This window comes from Anomalospiza imberbis, chromosome 21, assembly GCF_031753505.1.
Source record: "Anomalospiza imberbis isolate Cuckoo-Finch-1a 21T00152 chromosome 21, ASM3175350v1, whole genome shotgun sequence".
Taxonomy (NCBI): domain Eukaryota; kingdom Metazoa; phylum Chordata; class Aves; order Passeriformes; family Viduidae; genus Anomalospiza; species Anomalospiza imberbis.
The window spans coordinates 1,267,775-1,288,777 of NC_089701.1; the positions used below are offsets into that span (position 1 = coordinate 1,267,775).

Consider the following 21,003-nt stretch of genomic DNA (forward strand, 5'->3'; position numbering starts at 1 on the left):
GTGAACAGAGAAGAGTAACTTAGGTCAGTTGCTTCTTTATTATTGGCAGATGAAATAGTGTCTTCAACAGCTTCAGAGCAAGAACCAGGCAGGCAGTGTTTGTGCTGGGGAGGCAGAGCTGTTCCAAGAAGCCAGAGCCAGAGCCAGAGCCAGAGGATTTTTGCGACATGCAAGGATGGGTCTATGAGCCCCAGAGTAAAGCAAACCACTGAGTAGGCAACACACTGTTACTACCTACCTAGTGTTAATTTAAAGCTGCTTGGGTGAAAATTTGGAGAATGAATTATGTGTGAGAGTACCAGGTAGCAGAAACACAGGAGTTCTGCTAACTCTGGTAGACTGCAGGAAGAGGAGGACAAACACTGTAAAGCCTATTCCATCTAGTTAGAACTGCATAAAAAAAATAACGGGACCAATGCTGCAGAACTTCGTCTGTCCCTTAGAAAGATGGGCATTTCCTGCTTTTCAAAAGATTTAGGTATTTCACCATAGTTTTCTTTACCTTTCCTATGTTTTTTCTTTAGTTCACCTCCTGGTGTCTTTGGTAACTCACAGAGGTATGTTCATGGTGAGCTGGATATATTTTGGGTGCAAAACTGCTGTTATTGGCTAGAGAGTGCTCTGAGGGGAAGGTAAAGGGAAAAGCCTAACAAATCTATAACAGGAAGAATTTCTGAAATTAGAGACGGGCTGTGTTAGATGATACAGGTGAACAGATCCAGCAGGTGAGAACAAAAGTGATTACGGGGAAGATGCTGGCAGGAGACAGTGTAAAAATGGTCTCTGCATACACCAAATGTGAAACAACCAACAGAAAATGGCCACTCTTTTACCATAATACTTTTCTAAGCACTGACTTCCTGATGCCAAATTGGCTACTTCTCTCTTACGCAAACAATGGAATCAGTAAAGGGAAAAACCCCATTTTTCTGACAGAAAAATCACTGCACGGTTAAAGACAAAACCCAGATAGATCTCCTAGACTTTTTGCTAGTTTCCCCCTAAAATTAAATAACCAATTCTGTTAATCATAAGAGATTCTGATGAGGAAGATGTCTTTTGAGAGACAGTAGCACAGGGAAATGTTTGCCATATTTAGATCTCCTTTCATTAAAATGAAGAGGCCATTTCAGGTCAATCATCTTGAGCTCTTTTCTTTAGGGGAATGACTCTCCAGCATGGCTCATTACATTAAAGGATTTCACGGGCCTGAGTTATAGCTATTGGTATAATCACAGGTATCAGAAATAAGAATAGTTATTTCTTATTTCTTTGTGAATGGAAAATGAAAAGGTCATTCAGTGTATGGTACTTCAAACACTTGAAAGGGAAAGTATTTTACGGCTTGCTTAGCTTTTAAGAGGAAGCCTACAGAGGGTAGAAGCAACGACAGGTAGACTGAGAGGAATACTGAGAAATTGTCTTAACAGCCAGCTATCAGGTTAGGAAAGCTAAACCCTGATAGAATTAGTTCTGGCCAGGGATGTCAGGGGCATCAAGAAAAGCATCTCTAGGTACATTGATAATAGGAAGAACAGAGAAAAGTGGGTCATTTCAGGAAGGGGATGGGGGACCTGGCTACTCAGGACATGGAGAAAGCGGAGATACTCAGTGATGGTTTTGCCTCGATCTTCACTGGTACATGTTCTGGCCACACTGCCCACACCGCAGAGGCAAAGGCAGGGACTGGCAGAATGAAGAACCACCAGCTGTGGGACGAGATCAGTTTTGAGACCATCTAAAGAACCTGAAGGTGCACAAGCTCATGGGAACTGAGATACATCCACAGGTCCTGAGTGAACGGGTGGATGATGTTGCTGAGCCACTACCCATTATATTTCAGGAGTTAGGGCAATCCAGTGATGCTCCCACTGATGGGAAGGCAGGATGATCAGTCTCACCTCTGTGCTGGGCAATATCATGGAGCAGACCTCTTGGAAACTATGCTGAGGCATGTGGAGAATACAGCGACGATTGGCGACAGTCAACACGGAGCTGCGGTCAACGGCTCGGCTCGATATCCAAGTGGAGGCCAGTGCCTGAGCCCACAAAAGCTATTATTTTGAAGCAGCATCTGTGGCTGAGAAAGCACACTAATTTATTGGAGGCTGTGAGAGACGTCTACATATTTTCACATTCTTACACTCTTCCTTAAACATCTCCTAGCGTCCAGTTTTGGAGACAGAATACTTTTGATTTAACTCTTTGGTTATGTTCTCGTAAGTGTATTTTGCTGGGGATTTTCCCTTTTTGTTTGGTTCAAATGTTTTCGTCTGTATTTTCTAAAGATCCATTTTACTCTGTGTCGTTACAGATTATTGTTTCTGAACTTGTAATGGAAAACTAGTCAATGTAATCTATCTCCATCCATACGAATAGGTACATAGGCTGATTTAAACATCTCTCTTGTTTCGGGTATAAGCAAATGTCTCTGAGGGTAACCAGCAATCCTAACAATGCCTGATGAATACCAGTCTGGGAGCATTAAGAACAGGCTTTTTTCTCAAGTAACATACGTGAACACTTCTGGAAGCTGTTTGCAATGACCTGATCCATAACTCATGAGGCTCGTTGTTTGATAACAACAAGAATTACAAAATTAAGGTTGATGAAATAACTTCTGCTTCACATCTAAAAAATATTATTAATAAGGTTTTCATTGTTTTCTAAACATGGGTAGAGATTTTCCTAATATTCATCCACTGAGAAATTAGGAAAAACATACATGAACATTTTAATCAATATTAGTCAGATAGCAGGATATTCTCTTCCAAGGCATAACCTTTTAGATGAAGCTTTACTATTGATCTCTAAAGTCAGCATTTTCCCCCTTGCCGTTCTCATTGGCTGAAATGTAGCAGGGAGAATGTCCCCAGTAGATTCGGGTTACGCTGTGCTTCAGCAGGGTTGTCACGGCGGAGCAGAGACAGTAACTGTGTTCTCATGTACATTTGTTGCTGTGGGTGTGTTATATATTAAAATATATATGTGGCTCAGCCACATGCACCAAATCCATCCTAGAGTATCAGACCTCTATTTCTATGGCATTGAACCTAGATGCTCAGGTCAATCTGGAAGCATCCTAAGGCTTTCACCGAGCTTTTAATTCCTGGATTATTTTCTTCTGCCTGAAGTTTCCCTTCTGCTTCCCTTTTGTTTACTACTAATGCTTCATCTCTTCTGGGAGGGTGATTCACAGTTAATCAGCTCATCTGTTCTGAGCCACTCACACCCAGGGCTCCGTGGCCAGGCCAGCAGGCGCTGCTGGAACCCCTCGCTCTCCTCGGGGGCTTTGCTGTCCCTGCTGGCCTGTCACTGGGACACAATTACATCAACCATTGGGCCAGCTGCAAACAGGGGGGCCATCGACAATTGCAGAAAATGGGATTTGGGGGTATCTAATGAGCAGCTTATTTACATGAATACACCAGGTAAAGCAGAGGAAAAAAAGTTCTACAGCTCGGAACATAAATTATCACTAGGCAAATAGAGAGAAAAATTTCCTGCACTTGAACAGGAACATCTACATCATGTTTAACATTTTCCCCACTTTCTTTTCTACAGAAAATATAGTTTTCACAATTTGAACCAGTATTTAAATATTCAGTGTTTATTCAATTGAGATTTTGAATGAATTCTCCTAATTTATTAACATTTGGGGAGTACAAGCATGCTCTGTATCGTGAATTCTGGAATATGCCTGATTTTGCTTGCTTCATATATACAAAATACAGTTAGAAAGCACAATACAAATTCCATATTAGTGTCTGTTTCATCTTTTAAGTAGAACGAATTCTGCACACTCATCCTGTCCTCACCTTTCTGGTTTCCTCTGATTTAGCATTACCAGATTTACAAGCTCACACCTGTTTTATTAGGCAGTCTTTTAAACAGAGCTTCCATAGGCTGAATTTGCATGTTGCCAGACCCATTAAGTGTGTCTTCTTTAGCAAGGACAGAACCTCACAATTTTCCATACACATGCCCATTTATTTTTATGAATTAAACTCATCTTTATTAACTGTGAGTTTGATGTAGGCAATCCTCTTCTTGAAATACACTATAATACTGTTTTTCAAATGTATTATCTCATGCTTATCACATGACCCGTGTGAGTGTACTATCTCCTGCTCAAAAGTTCAGGCATACACCTGCACAAGATCCTGGTTGAGAAATTGTTGATGAACAGATACCAACATGAGGTTGCAGTTATAATTCTTCCCTGGGGTAGGAAAATATACTCATTACAAGTCAGTCACCTACAAAACAGGTATTTCACCAAGACATATTTAAATGAAGTTGCCAAACTCTATTTTTCCTGACATGTGATAGTTACTCAGTTCATCCACCACCTCGGTTATCCCGTCCAGTTCACGGAATCCACCTTTTATATCTTGTTTTCCCCAAACTGGGCTGAATGCATACTTCCCAACCAGTCACTTTCTCTTGGAGAGGGTTTAAATTGCTCATTTGAATCACCCAGCCTTTTATTCCTTAGTATGTCCAATTTTAAAACTATTAAATATAAACCAGTCTACTACTCTTGCATACATGACCCCATTAAATATTTACTACATCTGTTCATATTAATAAATTTACCTTTAAATCTTTAAAAAGACCACTACACAAACCAGACCAAAACTAAAATTGTGAGTCTGTAGCTCTACCTCTTAAATTTAATGTCAATCCATGTTCCAAAAAAGGAACATGTGATGAAATGCAACAGTGATGAAATGTAAGAAATTCTGTTAGCCACTCCCAAAATGCTGGGGGTTTTCCACATTGTTATTTTACACTGCATCAGCATTGTATTTACCAGCTTCCTTATTCTTTAACTCAGTAATTACTGACCAGAGGGTTTTTTTGGTTTTGCAACCGATTTTAACAATATTTCTCTAAACTCAGCAGCATTTGATGGTTATATGTGCAACCCTTAGTGCACCAATATGTTTAAAGGTTAGAATATCCCTGTCTGAACACAGTAATTTTGGTTCCAAAGCTACTTTACATGGATATGGGAATGACTGAATGGGACAGGGAACAGCACTACAGATCAAGCAATGACTCGGGGCTGGGGACAGGCGTATCCACAGCACAGAACAAGCCAGGGCTCAACGCTGAGGTCTGAGCTTACACGTGGCTGCTGTGGCAGAGGCTGTGGGTGGAACCTGTGGCGGAAGCACCTCATCTCAAGTACTCAAATTAGTACTAGAAACACTCCTCCTCATCTCCCCAAACATGTCTTTGACTTACTGTAACTGTGAATAAATCTTCCAGGACTTTTTGCATAGTGTTTAACACGTTTTAAATTTATTACTTGAAGGAGGGTGGTATGATTTTTCCTACCCAGGCTCTCTGGGGAGCAAATGGGATATTAAAGGATCTCGGATGGGACATACTCTCTCCCATCTTTCTAGCTGACTAGGTTCATCAGCGAAGCACTTGGTGTCCACAATGATTTGCACTTTGGAGGCTTTTTAAAGACAAATTTAAAATTCTTTAATTCCTCACTGCAGACCATCCTCAACTCTAAATAAAGTTAAAAATTGCTACACTATACTAGAAATGCTCCAAACCTTCCTGAAAAGCCTGTAAATCGTGTTTAGTGAAATAGTTGGGTACCTGTTTGTTCCTGTTTGCCAACTCCAAGACAGCATGTTTCAAAAGCTGTGATTTTTGAGTCAATATAAGACATGTTTTCAGCACACCGCATTCCATTTCTGAGAAATCTCCAGGCCCCTTTATGACCTTGCTTGGCCTTGAGATTCTCTCTAGTCATGTTTCACTGTCTTTTCATCCGCTTTGGTCTCTGTGCTCACAGTGCACAATGCTCTGTCACAGCTCTGCCAGGCACCCCTCCCAGCCCCCCCGTGCCTCTTTTCTTTGACTTCTGCAGTCCCTGGACATCGAGTACCTGTTCCTGCCTGAGACTCCGGCCTGTGCCCACGGGGACGGCTCCCTTCTGCCCGGGGTTTTCCGAGATGGGCAGTCCTGCTCATCATCTGGCCTGGATATCAGTGGCTATTCGGGGCTCGGGATCAAGCCGGTGACGCGGTTTGGCCCCGTCAGTCCCGGCCTGGCCCTGCTGTTCGGGGTCACTCCAGGCCGCTCCTCAGCTGCTGAACGCGGCGGGCAGCTGAGGAGGCCTGGAAGGAGCGCGGCCGGCCTGGATCTCCCTGAGGGGAGCGGGGCCCGTCCCAATCTCCCTTGAGGGGAGCGGGGCCGCCCGTCCCAGTCTCCCCGAGGGGAGCGGGGCCGCCCGTCCCAGTCTCCCCGAGGGGAGCGGGGCCCGTCCCAATCTCCCTGAGGGGAGCGGGGCCCGTCCCAGTCTCCCCGAGGGGAGCGGGGCCCGTCCCAATCTCCCTTGAGGGGAGCGGGGCCCGTCCCAATCTCCCTGAGGGGAGCGGGGCCCGTCCCAGTCTCCCCGAGGGGAGCGGGGCCCGTCCCAGTCTCCCCGAGGGGAGCGTGGCCCCCCGTCCCAGTCTCCCCGAGGGGAGCGGGGCCACTCCGCATTGCCACTGCCGACCCCCGGCACAGTAACAGAGACACAGGATAGGTCGGGTAGGAAGGGACTTTTTGGGGCATCTGGTCCAACCTCCCTGTCCAGACAGTCATGAAAACACATGGTACAGGATCGTGTCCTGACGGTTCTGGAATATTCCCTGTGAGGGAGACTGCACGTCCTCTCGGGACAATCTGTTCCAGTGCTCGGGCACTCGCGCAGTGAAGAGAGTCCGCCTCGTGTTCGGGTGGAACTTGCTGTGCATCAGTTTCCTGCTGTGTACTCCTGTGGCTCGGCACCACGAGCAGGGCCCGGTCCTTTCCGTGACGGTCGCCCCGGACAGGGACACACCGCCCGCCCCGGACAGGGACACACCGCCCGCCCCGGGCTCCGCCGCACTACAGCTCCCGGCAGCCCCCGCGCCGTGACTCGGCCGGGGCGCCGCGGCGCGGGCCGGGATGGAGTGAGGGGCGAGCGGCGGACAGAGCGCGGCCCTGCGGCCCCCGCCCGTGTCTCGCTCCGCCCCGGGTCTATGCGGCCTCCCGGAGACCATGGGATCCAGGATCAAGTGAGTGCCCTCCGCAGCTCTCCAGCCCTGCTTCAGGCCCTCGGGAGAGCGAGAAGGGGACTGACTTCCCCGCCCTCCCTCCGCTCCGTGTGAGGCCGCGCGGGCGGGACCCCGGCCGAGCCCGCGGGCCTCGGGTTGGGCGAGAAGGAGAGGGAGAAGGGGAGAGAGCGCTCCCTGCCCCGCCGGCCGGAGGGACGGGCAGGACGGGCCCGCGTCCGGGCGAGACCCCGGCGGGACCCTCCGGCCCTGCCCCAGCAGAGGGACGAGGGCCGACCCTGCCTCACACCGAGCCCGCTGCCCCTCCCGCTCTCAGGGCCAGGCGGGGAGGGCCGTGCCATGCTATCGGTGCAGGCCTGAGGGAGGGCGGGGTGCTGTGTTGGGAACATCTTCATCGCCAGCACAGCCGGCGCCTCTTCGGGGGTGTGGAGGGGTCGAGGGAGTGCAAATTTCTTTGCCCAGGTTAGAGTGTGCTGACGGAAGGATTGCAGTCTGGCTAGGAGATAGCCAAAGTGCATTAGCAAAGGGGTTTGGGGGAAGGAGAGGAGTGATGCAAGTGATTGATGTGCTGGGCCTGCAGATCCATGCCCTCAAATGTTGGTGTTTTTTTTAAATTTTTCATAAAATTGTTAGTTGATTTACTGGTAAGCCTTGTTGGTATGATTGGTATAATCACTTTAAAAGTCTCAGTTTCTTCATATTTAATTCCAGGAAAATTCAGTTCCTCGGACACAGGTAGAGGTGTAATAAAGATATTCCCAAGCAGGGAGTGCTGTGTGTGAAACAGTTATAGAGTGGAGGGACCCAGGTGGAATCTGTTTTATTCAGCAGGTGCTGTCGAGCGCTTGGTTTTCCTTCTTGAACACAGCGTTCTTCAGGATTACATTGGACTTTAACTTTTCAGTTGTTTTGTTTAACTTGAATACAAGACTGGAGAGGACATGGTTTGTGTGATGACACATCTTCATGTTCCCAAGCCCATAGGCTGGATAGGTGAAATGTGTCTTTTCAGCCAGGTGTCTTAGGAAAATGTAACCAGATAATGAGTGTTTGTAATGATAGCACTGTGGCAGTTGGTTAGTTCCGGAAAAGAAATGAACCTTTCTTCCTTCCTTAAGCATACTGTGGGCATGAATTTTGCACCTCTTTGGAGTATGTGTTCTCAGCTGTTGATGCAGAGAAATGAAAGCTTGAGAAAGTGCTTAAACTCTTACAGTCAAATACAGGTGGAATTGACAACTGTATGTATTTTGGCAGCAGAGCAGACTGTATCTCTAACTTGCACCTTCAGACCCTGCAGCAATCACCCTTGCTTGGATCACTTCAAGATTATGATCCAGAATGACTTCTTATGATGACCTTATCTTAAATCTGTTAAGAGGTTGATGCTTACTTTAAATGCAGTTTGTTTTGTGGTGCTGTATCCACAGGCTGTGTTTGCCATCTTTGGGTTTGTGGTTGCTGATTGGACTTCAGTGGCTTTGAGTAGACTTTGCTAAATGAGAATGTCATCAAGGCAGGTGAGATGCTCCAACTAGAAACTGGTGTCAGGGAGATGTAGCTGTTAGAAATAGTTAGTGCAGCCAGAGGAGTTAAGGACCTTTTCTGTGCTAAGTCTTTCAGTGCGAACTTGTCTTTTAAGACTGCAGATAAAACCCCTGTCTTTCCCAATCACCCGAGTAGCAGAGGTAATAAACCCAGGTAAACATTGCTTTTCATTCTTCGTGGACTTTGTGAGAAAGCATTTTGTCCACTAGGTGATTAAGCAACTTTGCCTTGAGCAACACTTAATAAACTGCTTTTTTTCCACTTTGGGCAGAACACTGTGCCTGAGTAGTGTAAGGACAAAATTTCAAAACAGTCTTAAAATATATAGAGTGAGAAAGCCTGTCTGAGTAAGAGGCTTTTCTGGTCTGCCTTTCTGAGCTGGATGTTTAATCCAGCAAAGACTTTAATGTTGGTAACTTCCTTATCGGGGCTAGTTGGAACTGTGAATGGGAGAACTGTTTGTTAACTGGGAAGGGTGAGGCACGTCTTCTTTAGGGGTGTCGCCAGTATGTGCTGGAGCCCCAGTAAACATCCAGCAGTCAGATCCCTTGCTTCTTGCAGTAGATTGATAACTGAGAGGGATGTTAAACTGCTTGGCACAGGATCCCTTGCATGCACTGTGATAGACTCTGCATGAAACCTGGGCATATCTGTCAGTTAGATTTCTGATGGGTGTATAATAATGAGTCATTTGAGTGAAAGATTGCTTAGAGAAAAGCATCAGTAGCTGCATCAGACTGAAGTGAAAGAAATCAAGGAATTGCCAGCAGTCCTGTAAGCTTTTGGCTTCTGTATAGCTGCAGGCAAAAAAAAAGCTAAATTGAGCATTGGGTTACAGTGCTGGGTTAATCCTCTGTCTCAGGGAACGTGCCAGGCACTCTTTGCCAGCCAGGTGAGGTAGCAAAGGAGCTTTGTTAACCTGCTGCTGTCACTGCTCCCGAGCCTTTGTACTCCATGTTACAAGACAGAAAGGGTTTCTTATTTATTTATCTTAAATAATGTGTCAATATCAATCTGTTCAGAATGGCATTGCACTGTAAAAACAGTTGGCATGTCCCTTTCCAGAGGTGGTTGTATTTCACTGGTGACACAATAGGTGCCAAGTGTACATCTGGGAAAGCTTTCAGAGATTTAACAGAACGTTTGTTATATGCTAAGATGAAATATTATCTACCTAGGGAATACCAGGCAAAAAAGTTAAATACAAGGAAATTAATCAAGCCTTCTGTTATAGTTTCTGAATTGAATTAGTGATTACAGTTTTCTGCTAATAATTTACTTTCTGCAAGAGTTGAGCAACTAAGTCTTGTTACAGGACAACTAATTATCAGGCAATGTCAGACTCCTCTCTTATGCCTCAGTTCTTAAGCTGAATGATACTTTCTGTCATAAGTGCTATTGCATTTTCCTGTGTGTACAAACAATGCTCCTGGCAGAATCGAAGTAGGCTGTAGATATGTAAAGTATGTACTTCCAGCCATGCAGCTTCGGAGAAGGGCTTGATTTAATTTTATTCTGAATAAATCTCTTACAGTTTGGTAAAAACTACATTTTTTGATCATAAAAGGTGCATAAATACCTTATTTGAAATATTTTATTTCAGTGTAAAATTGAATTTTATATTAATTGCTTTGAAACGGATGCTATTTCTAGATCAGAGATTTGAAGTAATTCATACAAATAGCATTTATCACAGAAGTATTATTTTCTCGTACAGCTCCATCCTTAGCTAGTGTTTACAAAGAAGTATTGCATTTCCTTCTGAAATTACCTAGTTCTCAAATAAGTGAGGTACTATGTCTTTTTGTACCTCTGTGTCCTATGTATTTTTTTAAATTGCATCTTATTGTTCACTTGGTAAGTGACCATGGGTCTGTAAGTGATTTCTGGGAGGAGGGAAAACTTGGTGTATGTGTTCAAGGCTCTTGTGCTGTGGAGGATTGCTGGGGTTTCTGTGCAATTCTCAGGTGACACTGGACTACAGAATACACATTTCTGATCATGTCTATGCTGTATTTGCAAACTGTATGAAGTCTCATAGTGACTTTTTTCCTTAATGCCCTGAAAAGTTATAAAATATCCACAATCCAACAATGGCTTCATTCTCATACTGAGGTGCTGGTTGTTGAATGCAGCCTTTAATACTGAGTTTCTCACTTGGGAAGGCTACTTTAATTTCAGTGTTCATAGAAATAAATGGGTGTTTGTCATGGAAAATTAAAATACAAAATGTGATGTCTTTTTGTCTGAAAGTTTTGGAATATGGTCTGTGCTCCTGCCAGCTGTGTTACCCGGTGCTTTCACTTAAGAATTTGAACGTGGGTTCTAACATAATGCTAAAAAGGTGTTTGTTGTTTTAACCATTAGCTGTAAAAATATAAAGTTTATAAACTTTTAATTAAGGAAACAGAGTGCTAAAAATAAAGGCATAAACAAGAAGGGTATGATAAGGCTGCCCAGCAATGTGTATAAAAGGAAAAATACATTTCTGGTGCTCTGTGGGTAGCAGGGCTGTCGGATGGAGCTAAACCCCAGTATTTGCAGGTTATTGCTGCAACTTGAGCAGCACAGTGAGAATTATGCAAGATTGCTCTTATATTGCACAATAACAGCTGACTTTGGATTTCTCATAACTTATGAGTGTAGTTTTCTGAAAAAACAGCTACTTAAGACAAATCAGTTGGGAACTGGTGGCAAATTAAATTACCATTAATTGAGTTGTGAACCATTGTTGCTCCTGAGAGGAGCTCTGTAAAACTGAGGAGTGTGATCCTGTGCCACTGAAAGCAGTGGTAGCTTTTCTGTCAGTTTAAATAGGTGTGGGGTTTGGCTTAGAGCCACTTGAGTTAGGCTAAGTGGGCCTGTGGCATGGTTAGAAATGTTTTCCTTAATCCTTTTGGTGTTAAAGTAGGATTAAAAATAATAGAAATTCTCCGAAGAGTTAAGCTGAACTCCTTGGCATGCTTGTATGTTTGGTTTGAAATGTTGGGTAAGATGAGTTTAATTTTTTTAATTATCATTCAGGAATTCTAGCATTTATATTTACGGGTTTTGTCATTTTTTTTGTCCTTAGCTGTAAGGAAGTTACAAAATTCACAAGTAAATTATAGCACAGCAATTTCCTAATGTTAGTTTGCATTAACACATAGGAGACAATATTATCACTATGCAAGCAGCTGTAAATTTAGAACAGTAATTATGCAATTTTGATTCTTGATTTTAACCAGAAAGTCTAAGAATAAAGTGTCACATGTTCAGACCTGCAAAATCCTTATTTCAGGACTACAGTCTCTTTAATCTCATAAAAAATATCTGGAGTAGCTAAAATTGTTAGTCAGGAATTAAGTCAAAATAGTCTTTCTTATATAATCACCTGCTGCCTTTGCATGCTCATTATGAGATGTAATTCCAGAGCATCACTTAGGAGTTAAATTAGTAAGAACTGAAAATATACACTAAATTGTTTGTTTGTTTTGAAGTAATAGCATCAACTTCTTACTTTTACTACTGGTATATTTATAACTCTTGAGCAAAGTAAATCTCTTTCCTCAAGCATCACTTACATCTTCTAGCTCAATTTGGTATGGTTTTTGACTGTCACACTTATTTCTATGCATCTGGCAAATTTCTGGATTTAAGACTCTGGAGTCTCATGAGACCAACCTCATGCATTTGTAATATTCTCCAGCATGGCCTTTATTTGGCAAAGAGGTAGAAATATTTTGACAGGTTTTAAAAAGGGGCACTGTCTTCATCCTAAATACAGCCTCTTAGGTTTTTCAGTAGTGTGTGCAGAAAGTGATTTTGCCTCCTCTTGACTGCATCTCCTTTTTTTTTTCCAATTTTCCTGGGCAAATAGATGTCATGAAGTTGAACTCAAGGGTCACAGTAGTGAAAATGTGAATCTGGGTTCTGTTTGTCCAGTGTTGGACAATGTGACTTTTCAGTTTGGTGAAAAGTTCCCAATACCTTTTTTTCCTGAAAAACATCCTGTATTTAGCACCTTACAAAGGTCTGATGAGAAATTATTCAAGGCTGTAAATGAAGAAATGAGGATTCTCTAGTTGTTATTGTACTGTGTGCATGCTGAGAACCCTTTCTGACTGCCTCAGTGCAAGTGCTCTTAAACCAAATTCTCAGTGTGCTAAATACCTTCCTTTTGTTTCAGACAAAATCCAGAAACTACCTTTGAGGTGTATGCAGAAGTGACCCACTCAGGAATCAGTTGCATTGGGAAAGGTACTGTTTTGCACTGTTTCTACCTATTTATTGGCTAAAACTATTCTTAAAAACCATGTATTGTGAGATAATTAAGTATATTTAACATTATGCTGTTCTAGCTTTTAAAATATCTTAATTACAGGTTCTGTGGAATCTTTTACAGTTAGGACTAAGAAATTTATGTTTCTGTATCTGATTGTGGACAATTTTCAGGTTTTTTGACTGTTTTGTCTCTTTTTGTCTTTTAAAATAGAATTAACTCTTTTCTTGACTTGGTTGAAAAAGTAAGTGCTTTTTCAAATTGGTATTTGCTGCTCATGTAAAAAAGGGTAGTTTTAAACCAAAAACATACTCTTAAGAGATCCTGATTATTTGTCTACGGAAGTATTTTTATCTGCTCCCAGGATTCTTGCTTTGATTAAATGACTTTAACTGGAAAGTAGGCATGGATGCAGCTTATGATTTGGTTAACTGTTTTTACCATTGTTATAAAGTCATAATTACACGAGTATTTTTATTTAATATTATTTTTATAAGTATTCCTATGTTTATGGTAGAGGAATTTTTGATTGCACTTTTATCTCACCTGAGGAACTTGATCAAATAAGCAGGAAAAGCAAAGGTTGAAATGGAATGCCAAAATTTAGTTCAAGGTACTGTTATGAGGGTTCAGTCTCTAGAAGGGTACAGAAAGGAAGTTTGTCAAAATTAAATAGTTATGATTAGTCAGCATGTACTGACGTACTATTTCTTTTGTCTTTTATGAAAAAGAATCGTGTGTGTGTGTTGTAGATATGGTGAAATGAGCCAATAGAAAGGATTTTTCTATTTTATTGACTGGAAAGCCACTTGCCTCCTTTTATATCTGTGTTTGTTACAGTCTGCAAAAGTCAAATAGCTGCAACTCCTTCCTTGCCTGCCAAAGCCTCCATAGGAGTTGTAGCTGGAATACAGTTTTGGCTTGTCCTACTGCTCTGTGCCATCACAACTATTTGATGTAACTGCAGGAGCCCTTTTAATAACTGGTCTTTGTTTCTGCACATCTGACCTGGATTCTAGTGCCAGAAAATCTGAACAAATTTGACCATAAACATTACATTGTACAGTACTAGTGTCTGGGTATAATCTTCTCTTTGAAGTTTGTTTGCATCCCCCTGGAGGGATTAATTCCCTGCTGTGGGAAGGTGGGTTAAAAAGCATGGAAACTACTTTACAGGTTTTTAATTGGAGAATTTAGTATACATTTTGTTCTATAAACCAACTGATTCTGTGGGAGTTTCTCTTAGTTGTGTTTTTAGGTTTGTTGTATGCACTTGTAGGTGCAAAATCTTTAGAATTTCTTTTTAGGGAGTAAAAAAACAGTTTTAATAATTGTTTTTACTAGCCATGTATTTTGAAGTTACTCTCTCTGAGGAATCTTTTAAGACATTTTTCCCAACCATTTTTTTATGCTTAAGAGGTATACTTTATTCTCAGAAACCTCAGATTTGTGTATACCCAATTATTTTGTCCTTCTGTTCTGAATGAAAGTTGTCTTGTTCTCTGCAGTGTCAGCTGTATTTAACAGTTGTACTGTATCCCAGGCAAATCACCATTCCAGAAATACACACCTAGAAACTTTCATGTAGTCTGTGTCCACTTTCTGGCTGTCTCTTCCATGCCAAAAGCCTAAGAATATAGATTAACTTTTGTTTTTTTTGCAGTTGGGGAATGTTGCATGGCAAGGAGCAGCTACTGTTGAGAAAACTAAAATGCATAAAAGTTGTGTGAGAAGCAAGTTATCAGGCAGATTTGAAACTATTTCTCCCCATTTAATTGGTCCCAAAATTAATTAAGGCAGCTATTTTTGAAGTTTGTGTCTAGTATAATAGCACTGTTGATACTTAAAATGCTCTTAATTGTGGTATCAATCTTCTGACTTGGTCTTGAGGAGAAAGAATTGCTCCAAAGCTGTAACTGTCCTAGTGTGGGGGATTGTCTGGCTTGTGGAGGGTAAAACTTGCCTCCATTTTGGTACTGAAAAGTTTGTGTAGCTGTCATGGATTAACCCCAGCTGGCAGCTCAGCCCCACGCAGCCGCCCGCTCCCCAGCCATGGTGGGATGCGGGAGCAAATTGGAAAAGTGAGAAGGTAGCAAAGGATGTTTCCATGTGACTGTGAAGTATCAACTGAAATTTTAGGCTTTAATGTATTTCAAAGTTCACAGTCAACTGCAGAAGGGAAAAATGTGTTCTGGATTCCACAAAAGACACCAATAAACCAGACCCAGTTCAATGGAGGGCCGCAAAGGTGGTGAGCGAGCTGAAGCACTGCAGTGTGAGGAGACAAGAGTGCTGGGCTGGTCCAGCCTGGAGGAGGCTCCAGGGAGCCTGAGCAGCAGCCTTCCACACCCGGGAGCTCATCGGGGTGAGGTATCCGGGCTCGCCAAGTGATGCGTGGCAGGAGGACAAGGTGCAGTGACAGGCTGGATCAAGAGACATTCTCAGTGACTATGGAGAACCTGTTCACCATGAGGAGTCAAGTACAGACCAGGTCACTCAAGAGATGTTGTGCATCTCCATCCGTGGAGGTTTTCAAGACTGAACTGCTTCAAAACCATGAAGAATCCGGTCTGACCTCACACCTGGCCTGTGTTTGAGCAGGAGGTTGGACTAGAGGCCACCCAAGGTTCCTTCCTGCCTCAGTTATCCTATGATCCTAAGATTTGATTTCTAGAAGTGTAAGCTTCAGGATCATCTGGGGAATATTTTGTATGCTTAATAAGGTGCAAAGAGAAAAATGTCATTGAAACCAAAGAAGTTGGAAAAGCAAACATTGTTTTATTCCAGTCCAGGCAGAACTTTGCTAAACCACAGTGAAATGTGTGAACTGAGAGTGGAAATGATCACTGGATCAGCTTCCTGTGCTCTCACTGTCCCTTCCCCTCAAGATTGTTTAGAAATAATAATCATCTGTGCTCAGCACTGTATATTTTTGGCACATGAAATCTTTGGTAGATTATACAATTCCAGCATTCAGTCGTATTTAAAGGTGTTTTTTGTGCTTTCTTTGTTGAATTCACAGGTCTTACTTGGAAACTTACAGATTTTTTTCTTAATTAAGTAAATGTGATGTCTTTTTTTGAGAACTATGATGCAGGATAGCTTCAACTCTGACTGCGTGAAGATGAGTATTTCTTATTAAAGATAGATTTCCTTAGGAGAAGACAGCACCAAGCCATTTTTTTTTTGCCTAATGATTGCTGTTTCAATGGAAGCTGGTAATTCCCCTTTCTGAGAGGACATGTATTTGTCCTGTTCTTTCTTTTAGTACCAATATACCTATAAAAGCTTTTCTTGTTGTCCTTGGTGTCTTTGGCCAGATTTACTTCTGGCAGGGCTTTAGCTTTCCTAACCTGATGCCTGGCTGTTCAAGCAGTTCCTCTACATTCCTTCCAGGCCATGTTTCCCTGCTTCCACCCTCTGGAAGCTGCCTGTTTGTGTTTAGTTTGTCCAGGAACTCCTTGTTCATCCTTAGAGGCCTCTTCTCCCCTGATTTCCTCTTTATAGGCTTGCATTGCTCCGGAGCCTGGAGCCTCCTCACCAAAAGTGAGAAGCTGCAAATTAGAACAGAGCTTGTGTTTTTACAGTGACAGTAGGTGGAGTTTATCTAGTGAGAAATCTGTGTTGTGTGTGTCAGGTATAAGTATGTCAAGCATAGGGACTTTGCAATTCTAATGCTTCTCACCAGCTCCCACACATTTACTTTCAGAAAAAGAGGGAAAAATAGCCATGGTTTTATTGTAAAAGTGAAATATTTTAGGGAAAAATTGGCTCAAAGTAAAACTAATAAGTTTTGTGTTTCTCGTGCATGATCTTCTCTCGTGCATTGAATTGTTACACGATGTGGATAATTAAAAGCTTTTTATGAAATACTGCTATTTTACTGGATTTCTTTTCCTATTTTTAATCTTTGTGTAAAGAAAGGAAAAAAACATTTGATAAGATTGTGTTTTTTTTATTTGTCGTGCATTTCATAATACTGGAACTTCACAGAAGGTGAGGCAGTAAATTACAAAGGACTTTTATTGTTTCTTTTACAGAAGATAACTGCTTAAGCTCACTTAAGCACTCTTAGATATCCAGTTCTATGCTATTGACACATTGTAGAGAAGTGCATTGCAAGTGTTTCCTATGTGTTTAATCTCAGCCAGGAGATTGTTTTGTGCGAGTTTTTTGAGACGCAGAAGTAGAAAGGATCTCCTAGCAAATTTAGTTTAAATACCTTTATAAAGAAAGTGAAAGCTTACTACTTGTGAAATTTTTCTTTTAACGTTCAAAGCACTTTATGATCTTAAAACTGCTGCAGATCATTCATCAAAAATAGGATGTGACAAATTTAAGGCTGTTGCTGGACTTCAGCCAAAGATTCTCTCTTGTTAGAAAGGGCTGTGAGGAGAATTGTAGTCTGACTGTCAAACTGTTCATATAGCAAAAGAGAATTTGTTAGTCTAAAGTAACTGATCAAAATAGTCTCTGAAGTAAGAGCATTTGAAAGTAAATGCTCACAAGAGTAGAACACCCCCTACACCCCTGTCTGGGAGGACGTACCATGCTTTTGTGTGGGGTTTTTGTGTTCTTGCCAAAGCAGACATTATAAAAGTATGTCAAATCTGTAGCTTTACCATGTAGTGTGCCAAAAGGCCTTTCTCTCCAAGGACCTCATTTTTCATCTTTTTGTGAGTGTAGCATAAATTCTTGCTGTGTGTTCAAGGAAAAAGCTGAAATGGTTTAGTACAGCTAAAGGATTTCTTTCTGAGTGTTTTTTTAAAAAACCGTGGTAAGTTAGAAGCCTAAATGCGACCGCATGGACAAAGTGTAAGTATGGTAGAGTTTAACAAATGTTCACTGGATTAGGAAAGGAAATGTAGTTTATGCTACTTCTTTTATGACAGAATTTAAAAGATCTTGCTGTAAGACTCTCCGTGTGCTTCTTTCTTTTCTCGAAAACATACCCTAAGTTGAAAAGGGAGATGAATCTTAGAAGGAAACTATTAACTCTGAGGTAGTTTATCATTGTTTGAGTGAAAGGATGAAATTTACATTTGAATTGGCTCCTAGAGTAGCATGTACTACTAATCTTGTTCCTACTAGAAGCTTGTGAGTAGTTTAAGTACTTCCTTCTTTACTTTTCATGTCCTAGCCTTGAGTTGTAATAGCTCTTTCCCTCCCTTCCCCCTTCCCAGTAGATCACAAATGTATAACTTAAACTAATCGAAGTCCTTAACTCTACTGGGAGAAGTCATGATGTACTTGGGCCTTAAAATTATTCTACAGCTGTCACTGTGGTTTCTGTGCTAGGACTTTCACAGGTAGGGAGAACTAGCAGCTTTCTGTCTCTTGTCAGACACACTGCTGCTCCCTGTCCCTGACAAAATTATCTTTTGTCATAGATTATAATGTTACATAGCAGAGCAGTGCCTCCTATACTGATGTAGGATTTTCTTGAACATAAGCAAAGTTACTGGACTAGGATTAAGTTAAGAGTTGATCATTCAAAGGTTTGTCAACCTTACCATGCACCTCTCAGAGCAGCCTTTATTTTTTTAGGATGAAAGCATTTTATTGGTTCCAATATGCCCATTCTGTATTGAGAAATAGATGAAATGTTGAAGGTTTAGGACTGTCAAAGGTAGTGCAGAATGCAGGTCTCTTTCCATTAAATAAGGGCTTTCTGTTGAAGGGGCTGGAATTCCCATATCACGAGTTTTCCTATCCCATCTTTACAGTGTTGTGTTGCTACACCAAACTTCCTAAAGCAGGATTGGAAAAGTAACCAAAGCTAAGTAGGTAGGTGGTATTTGGGAATTCTAATTCTCCTAAGCTGCTGCTTTGTTTTTCTGTTTCCATTTGATTGCTTTGCTTCTAAGTACAAACAAGGTGGAAGATTTTAACAAAGAGCTTGCTGGGACTGCAGTGTCAGGGTAAGTCAATAGCACAGTTTGAGCTGTTTTCTGTGAAGACAGTTTACAGTTTGGTTTTTACACTATAAATGAAATAGAGAACTCAATTTGAAGAGAAACTCACCTTAGGAAAAAAGTACTAGAATCTATCATTTTGCAAGTCAGCATATATTTTATCTAACACATTTTTAGGCGTATTCTTGTCTGAGAGTACTAGATTTAATAAACCCCCAAACCAGTAATATCAAATCTAACTGAGTGTTTCTCTGTTGCTGTGAGCTATTTTGTGGGAAGAGAGCTCTTTGGCCTTTTTGCTTCATGCTTTAACTATTTCTGTCTACAGTCTTTCCTATTTCACAAGTATTTACTAATCTGCAGTATATTGCTATGCTGGCACTGTTTAACTAGACAGAAAAAATTCAGCACAGAAAGTCTCACTCACAAGACTTTAAACTCTTTTGTTGATTTATATTTTTTTAAAGGAGCTTGACATCTTCATCAAGTTCACAGTGGGCCTGCTTTGTTTGCTTTCCTTGAATGCTTGATAAGATTTTTCTTCTATTGTTTTGTGCAGCAAGGACAGAACTTGCCATGGCTGAGGTGGTTTTTTTGTAAATCCACAATATGGTCATTGTCTGCTGCTGAATAATTGTGACTGCTTTTTGTACAACCAGAACTAAGGCTTTGGCTGTGAACAGATTCCTTCTTAGCGTGAAAAGAGACTAATCCATGTAAATACAGCCCCAAAATAAAGCTTTACAGAAAAAGGGAAAGGCTGCTAAGCAGGAGGGCAGAGGTCAGCAATTTAACCTTTAACCTAACAAATAAGAAGCATGAAAGTTCCCGAATTGGTTTACAAAGGCAAGCTCCTGTGATCTGTCAGTTTTTCTTTTCATGATAGAGTTGGGTGAGAAAACTGACTGACAGCTAGTGCCTTTTTAACTGCAGGTTGGAATTAACTGCTAAACTGAAACTTTCTTAGGGAGGGTTTTTCTAGTGATTCTAACAAATTAATTTCATTCACTAGCAATACTTTTTCTTGAATTTATAGATGAATTTGGGTGGTTGTTCCTTTCAGAACGTTCTTGAGAGACTCAATTTAGATACCCAATATTACGGAGACATTTAAGATTTCAGCATTTGAAGCATTTAGGAATTTGGGGAAGCACTTGTTGCAATTAACTCTCTCTTACTGTGCTGCTTTAAGAATAGGGCTGCCATGCCAGTAACTGCAAAGAGATTGTACTTTGAACAGAGTCCAAACGTTGATGTTAAAGGGGGGCTGTGTGTGTGTGACTTTATTTAAGGGAGTAGTTTAAACTTTAGTCCATTCTTAGTCATAAGCATTTCCAAGGGGGTTTGTTTTTTGGTTGTTCTCAATCACAACAGGTAATCTCGTTAATGAGTGTTAACTTCTGCTAAAAGCTTAGTGCATCTGTAGTTAACCTGGATTCAGACATTGCTGTAAAGGACTTTCAATTCGAGCGGCATTCAGGTGAAAAAGAAACAAAGTAGTAATGACTTTAAAGGAGACTCCCTGTGGATTTAAGAACAGGAACTTTGGGTGGTTCCTTTCCCTGAAGTGAGCACGGTCCCCTCAGTGACTCTGACTGGTCCATCCATAGTAGGATGATGCTTCCTGTGAATGTTTTCAATAGAAATACTGGAATTTAGAATTTGTGTCTGTCTTTATTCCGCTGTTGTGTAGGTTGGTAGCTGCAGCAGAGCACTCCAAAGTGCTTTAGGGCACTTAGCAGAGCACTGCTTCAAGGGCAGCACTCAGGCAAAGCAAGTGTGGGGAAGTAAAAGATGAACTAGATCTATTTGTATTGCTGGTTCTTTTTCTTGCAAGAAGAGAATGCAAACTGGAATTCAGAAAGAGGCCTGTGAGTGCCCAAGGCATGGGCTGCCTGCCTTTGGTGTGGTATTTTTTGTCATGAACAAAAAGTGACATTGTTAGGTTTTCCTGTGGTTTTTTGTTGGTTTTGTTTTGTGTTGATTTTTTCTGTTTGTTCGTGGTTTGGGTGTTAGGTTTTTTTATAAATTAAAATGGAGTTTAAAGATATGATTTGAGGTTAGATTATTATCAAATAAGTGTAAAATTAATGCAAGACTGTAGTTTTACTTCAGCAGTTGTCAAAACCCAAGATCAAATCTAAACAAATCCTAAACTCCACCTTCTGTGCTACTAGAGACAATTTGCATTTTGGTCCTTCTTGGACTAGCA

General features: G+C 41.5%; 1 protein-coding gene across 5 annotated transcripts in view; it reads left to right on the forward strand.

Annotated features, from left to right (window-relative positions):
• Positions 1 to 6,911: 6,911 nt before the first annotated feature.
• Positions 6,912 to 21,003, forward strand: part of DENND1A (DENN domain containing 1A) — a 155,608-nt gene continuing 141,516 nt past the window's right edge. For all 5 annotated transcript variants that reach the window (XM_068210944.1, XM_068210948.1, XM_068210949.1 and 2 more), the window contains exons 1-2: positions 6,912 to 7,070; positions 12,784 to 12,854. In XM_068210944.1, coding sequence (XP_068067045.1) covers positions 7,054 to 7,070; positions 12,784 to 12,854 — 88 coding nt within the window. In that variant the 5' untranslated portion in view covers positions 6,912 to 7,053. The remainder of the gene's footprint in view (positions 7,071 to 12,783; positions 12,855 to 21,003) is intronic.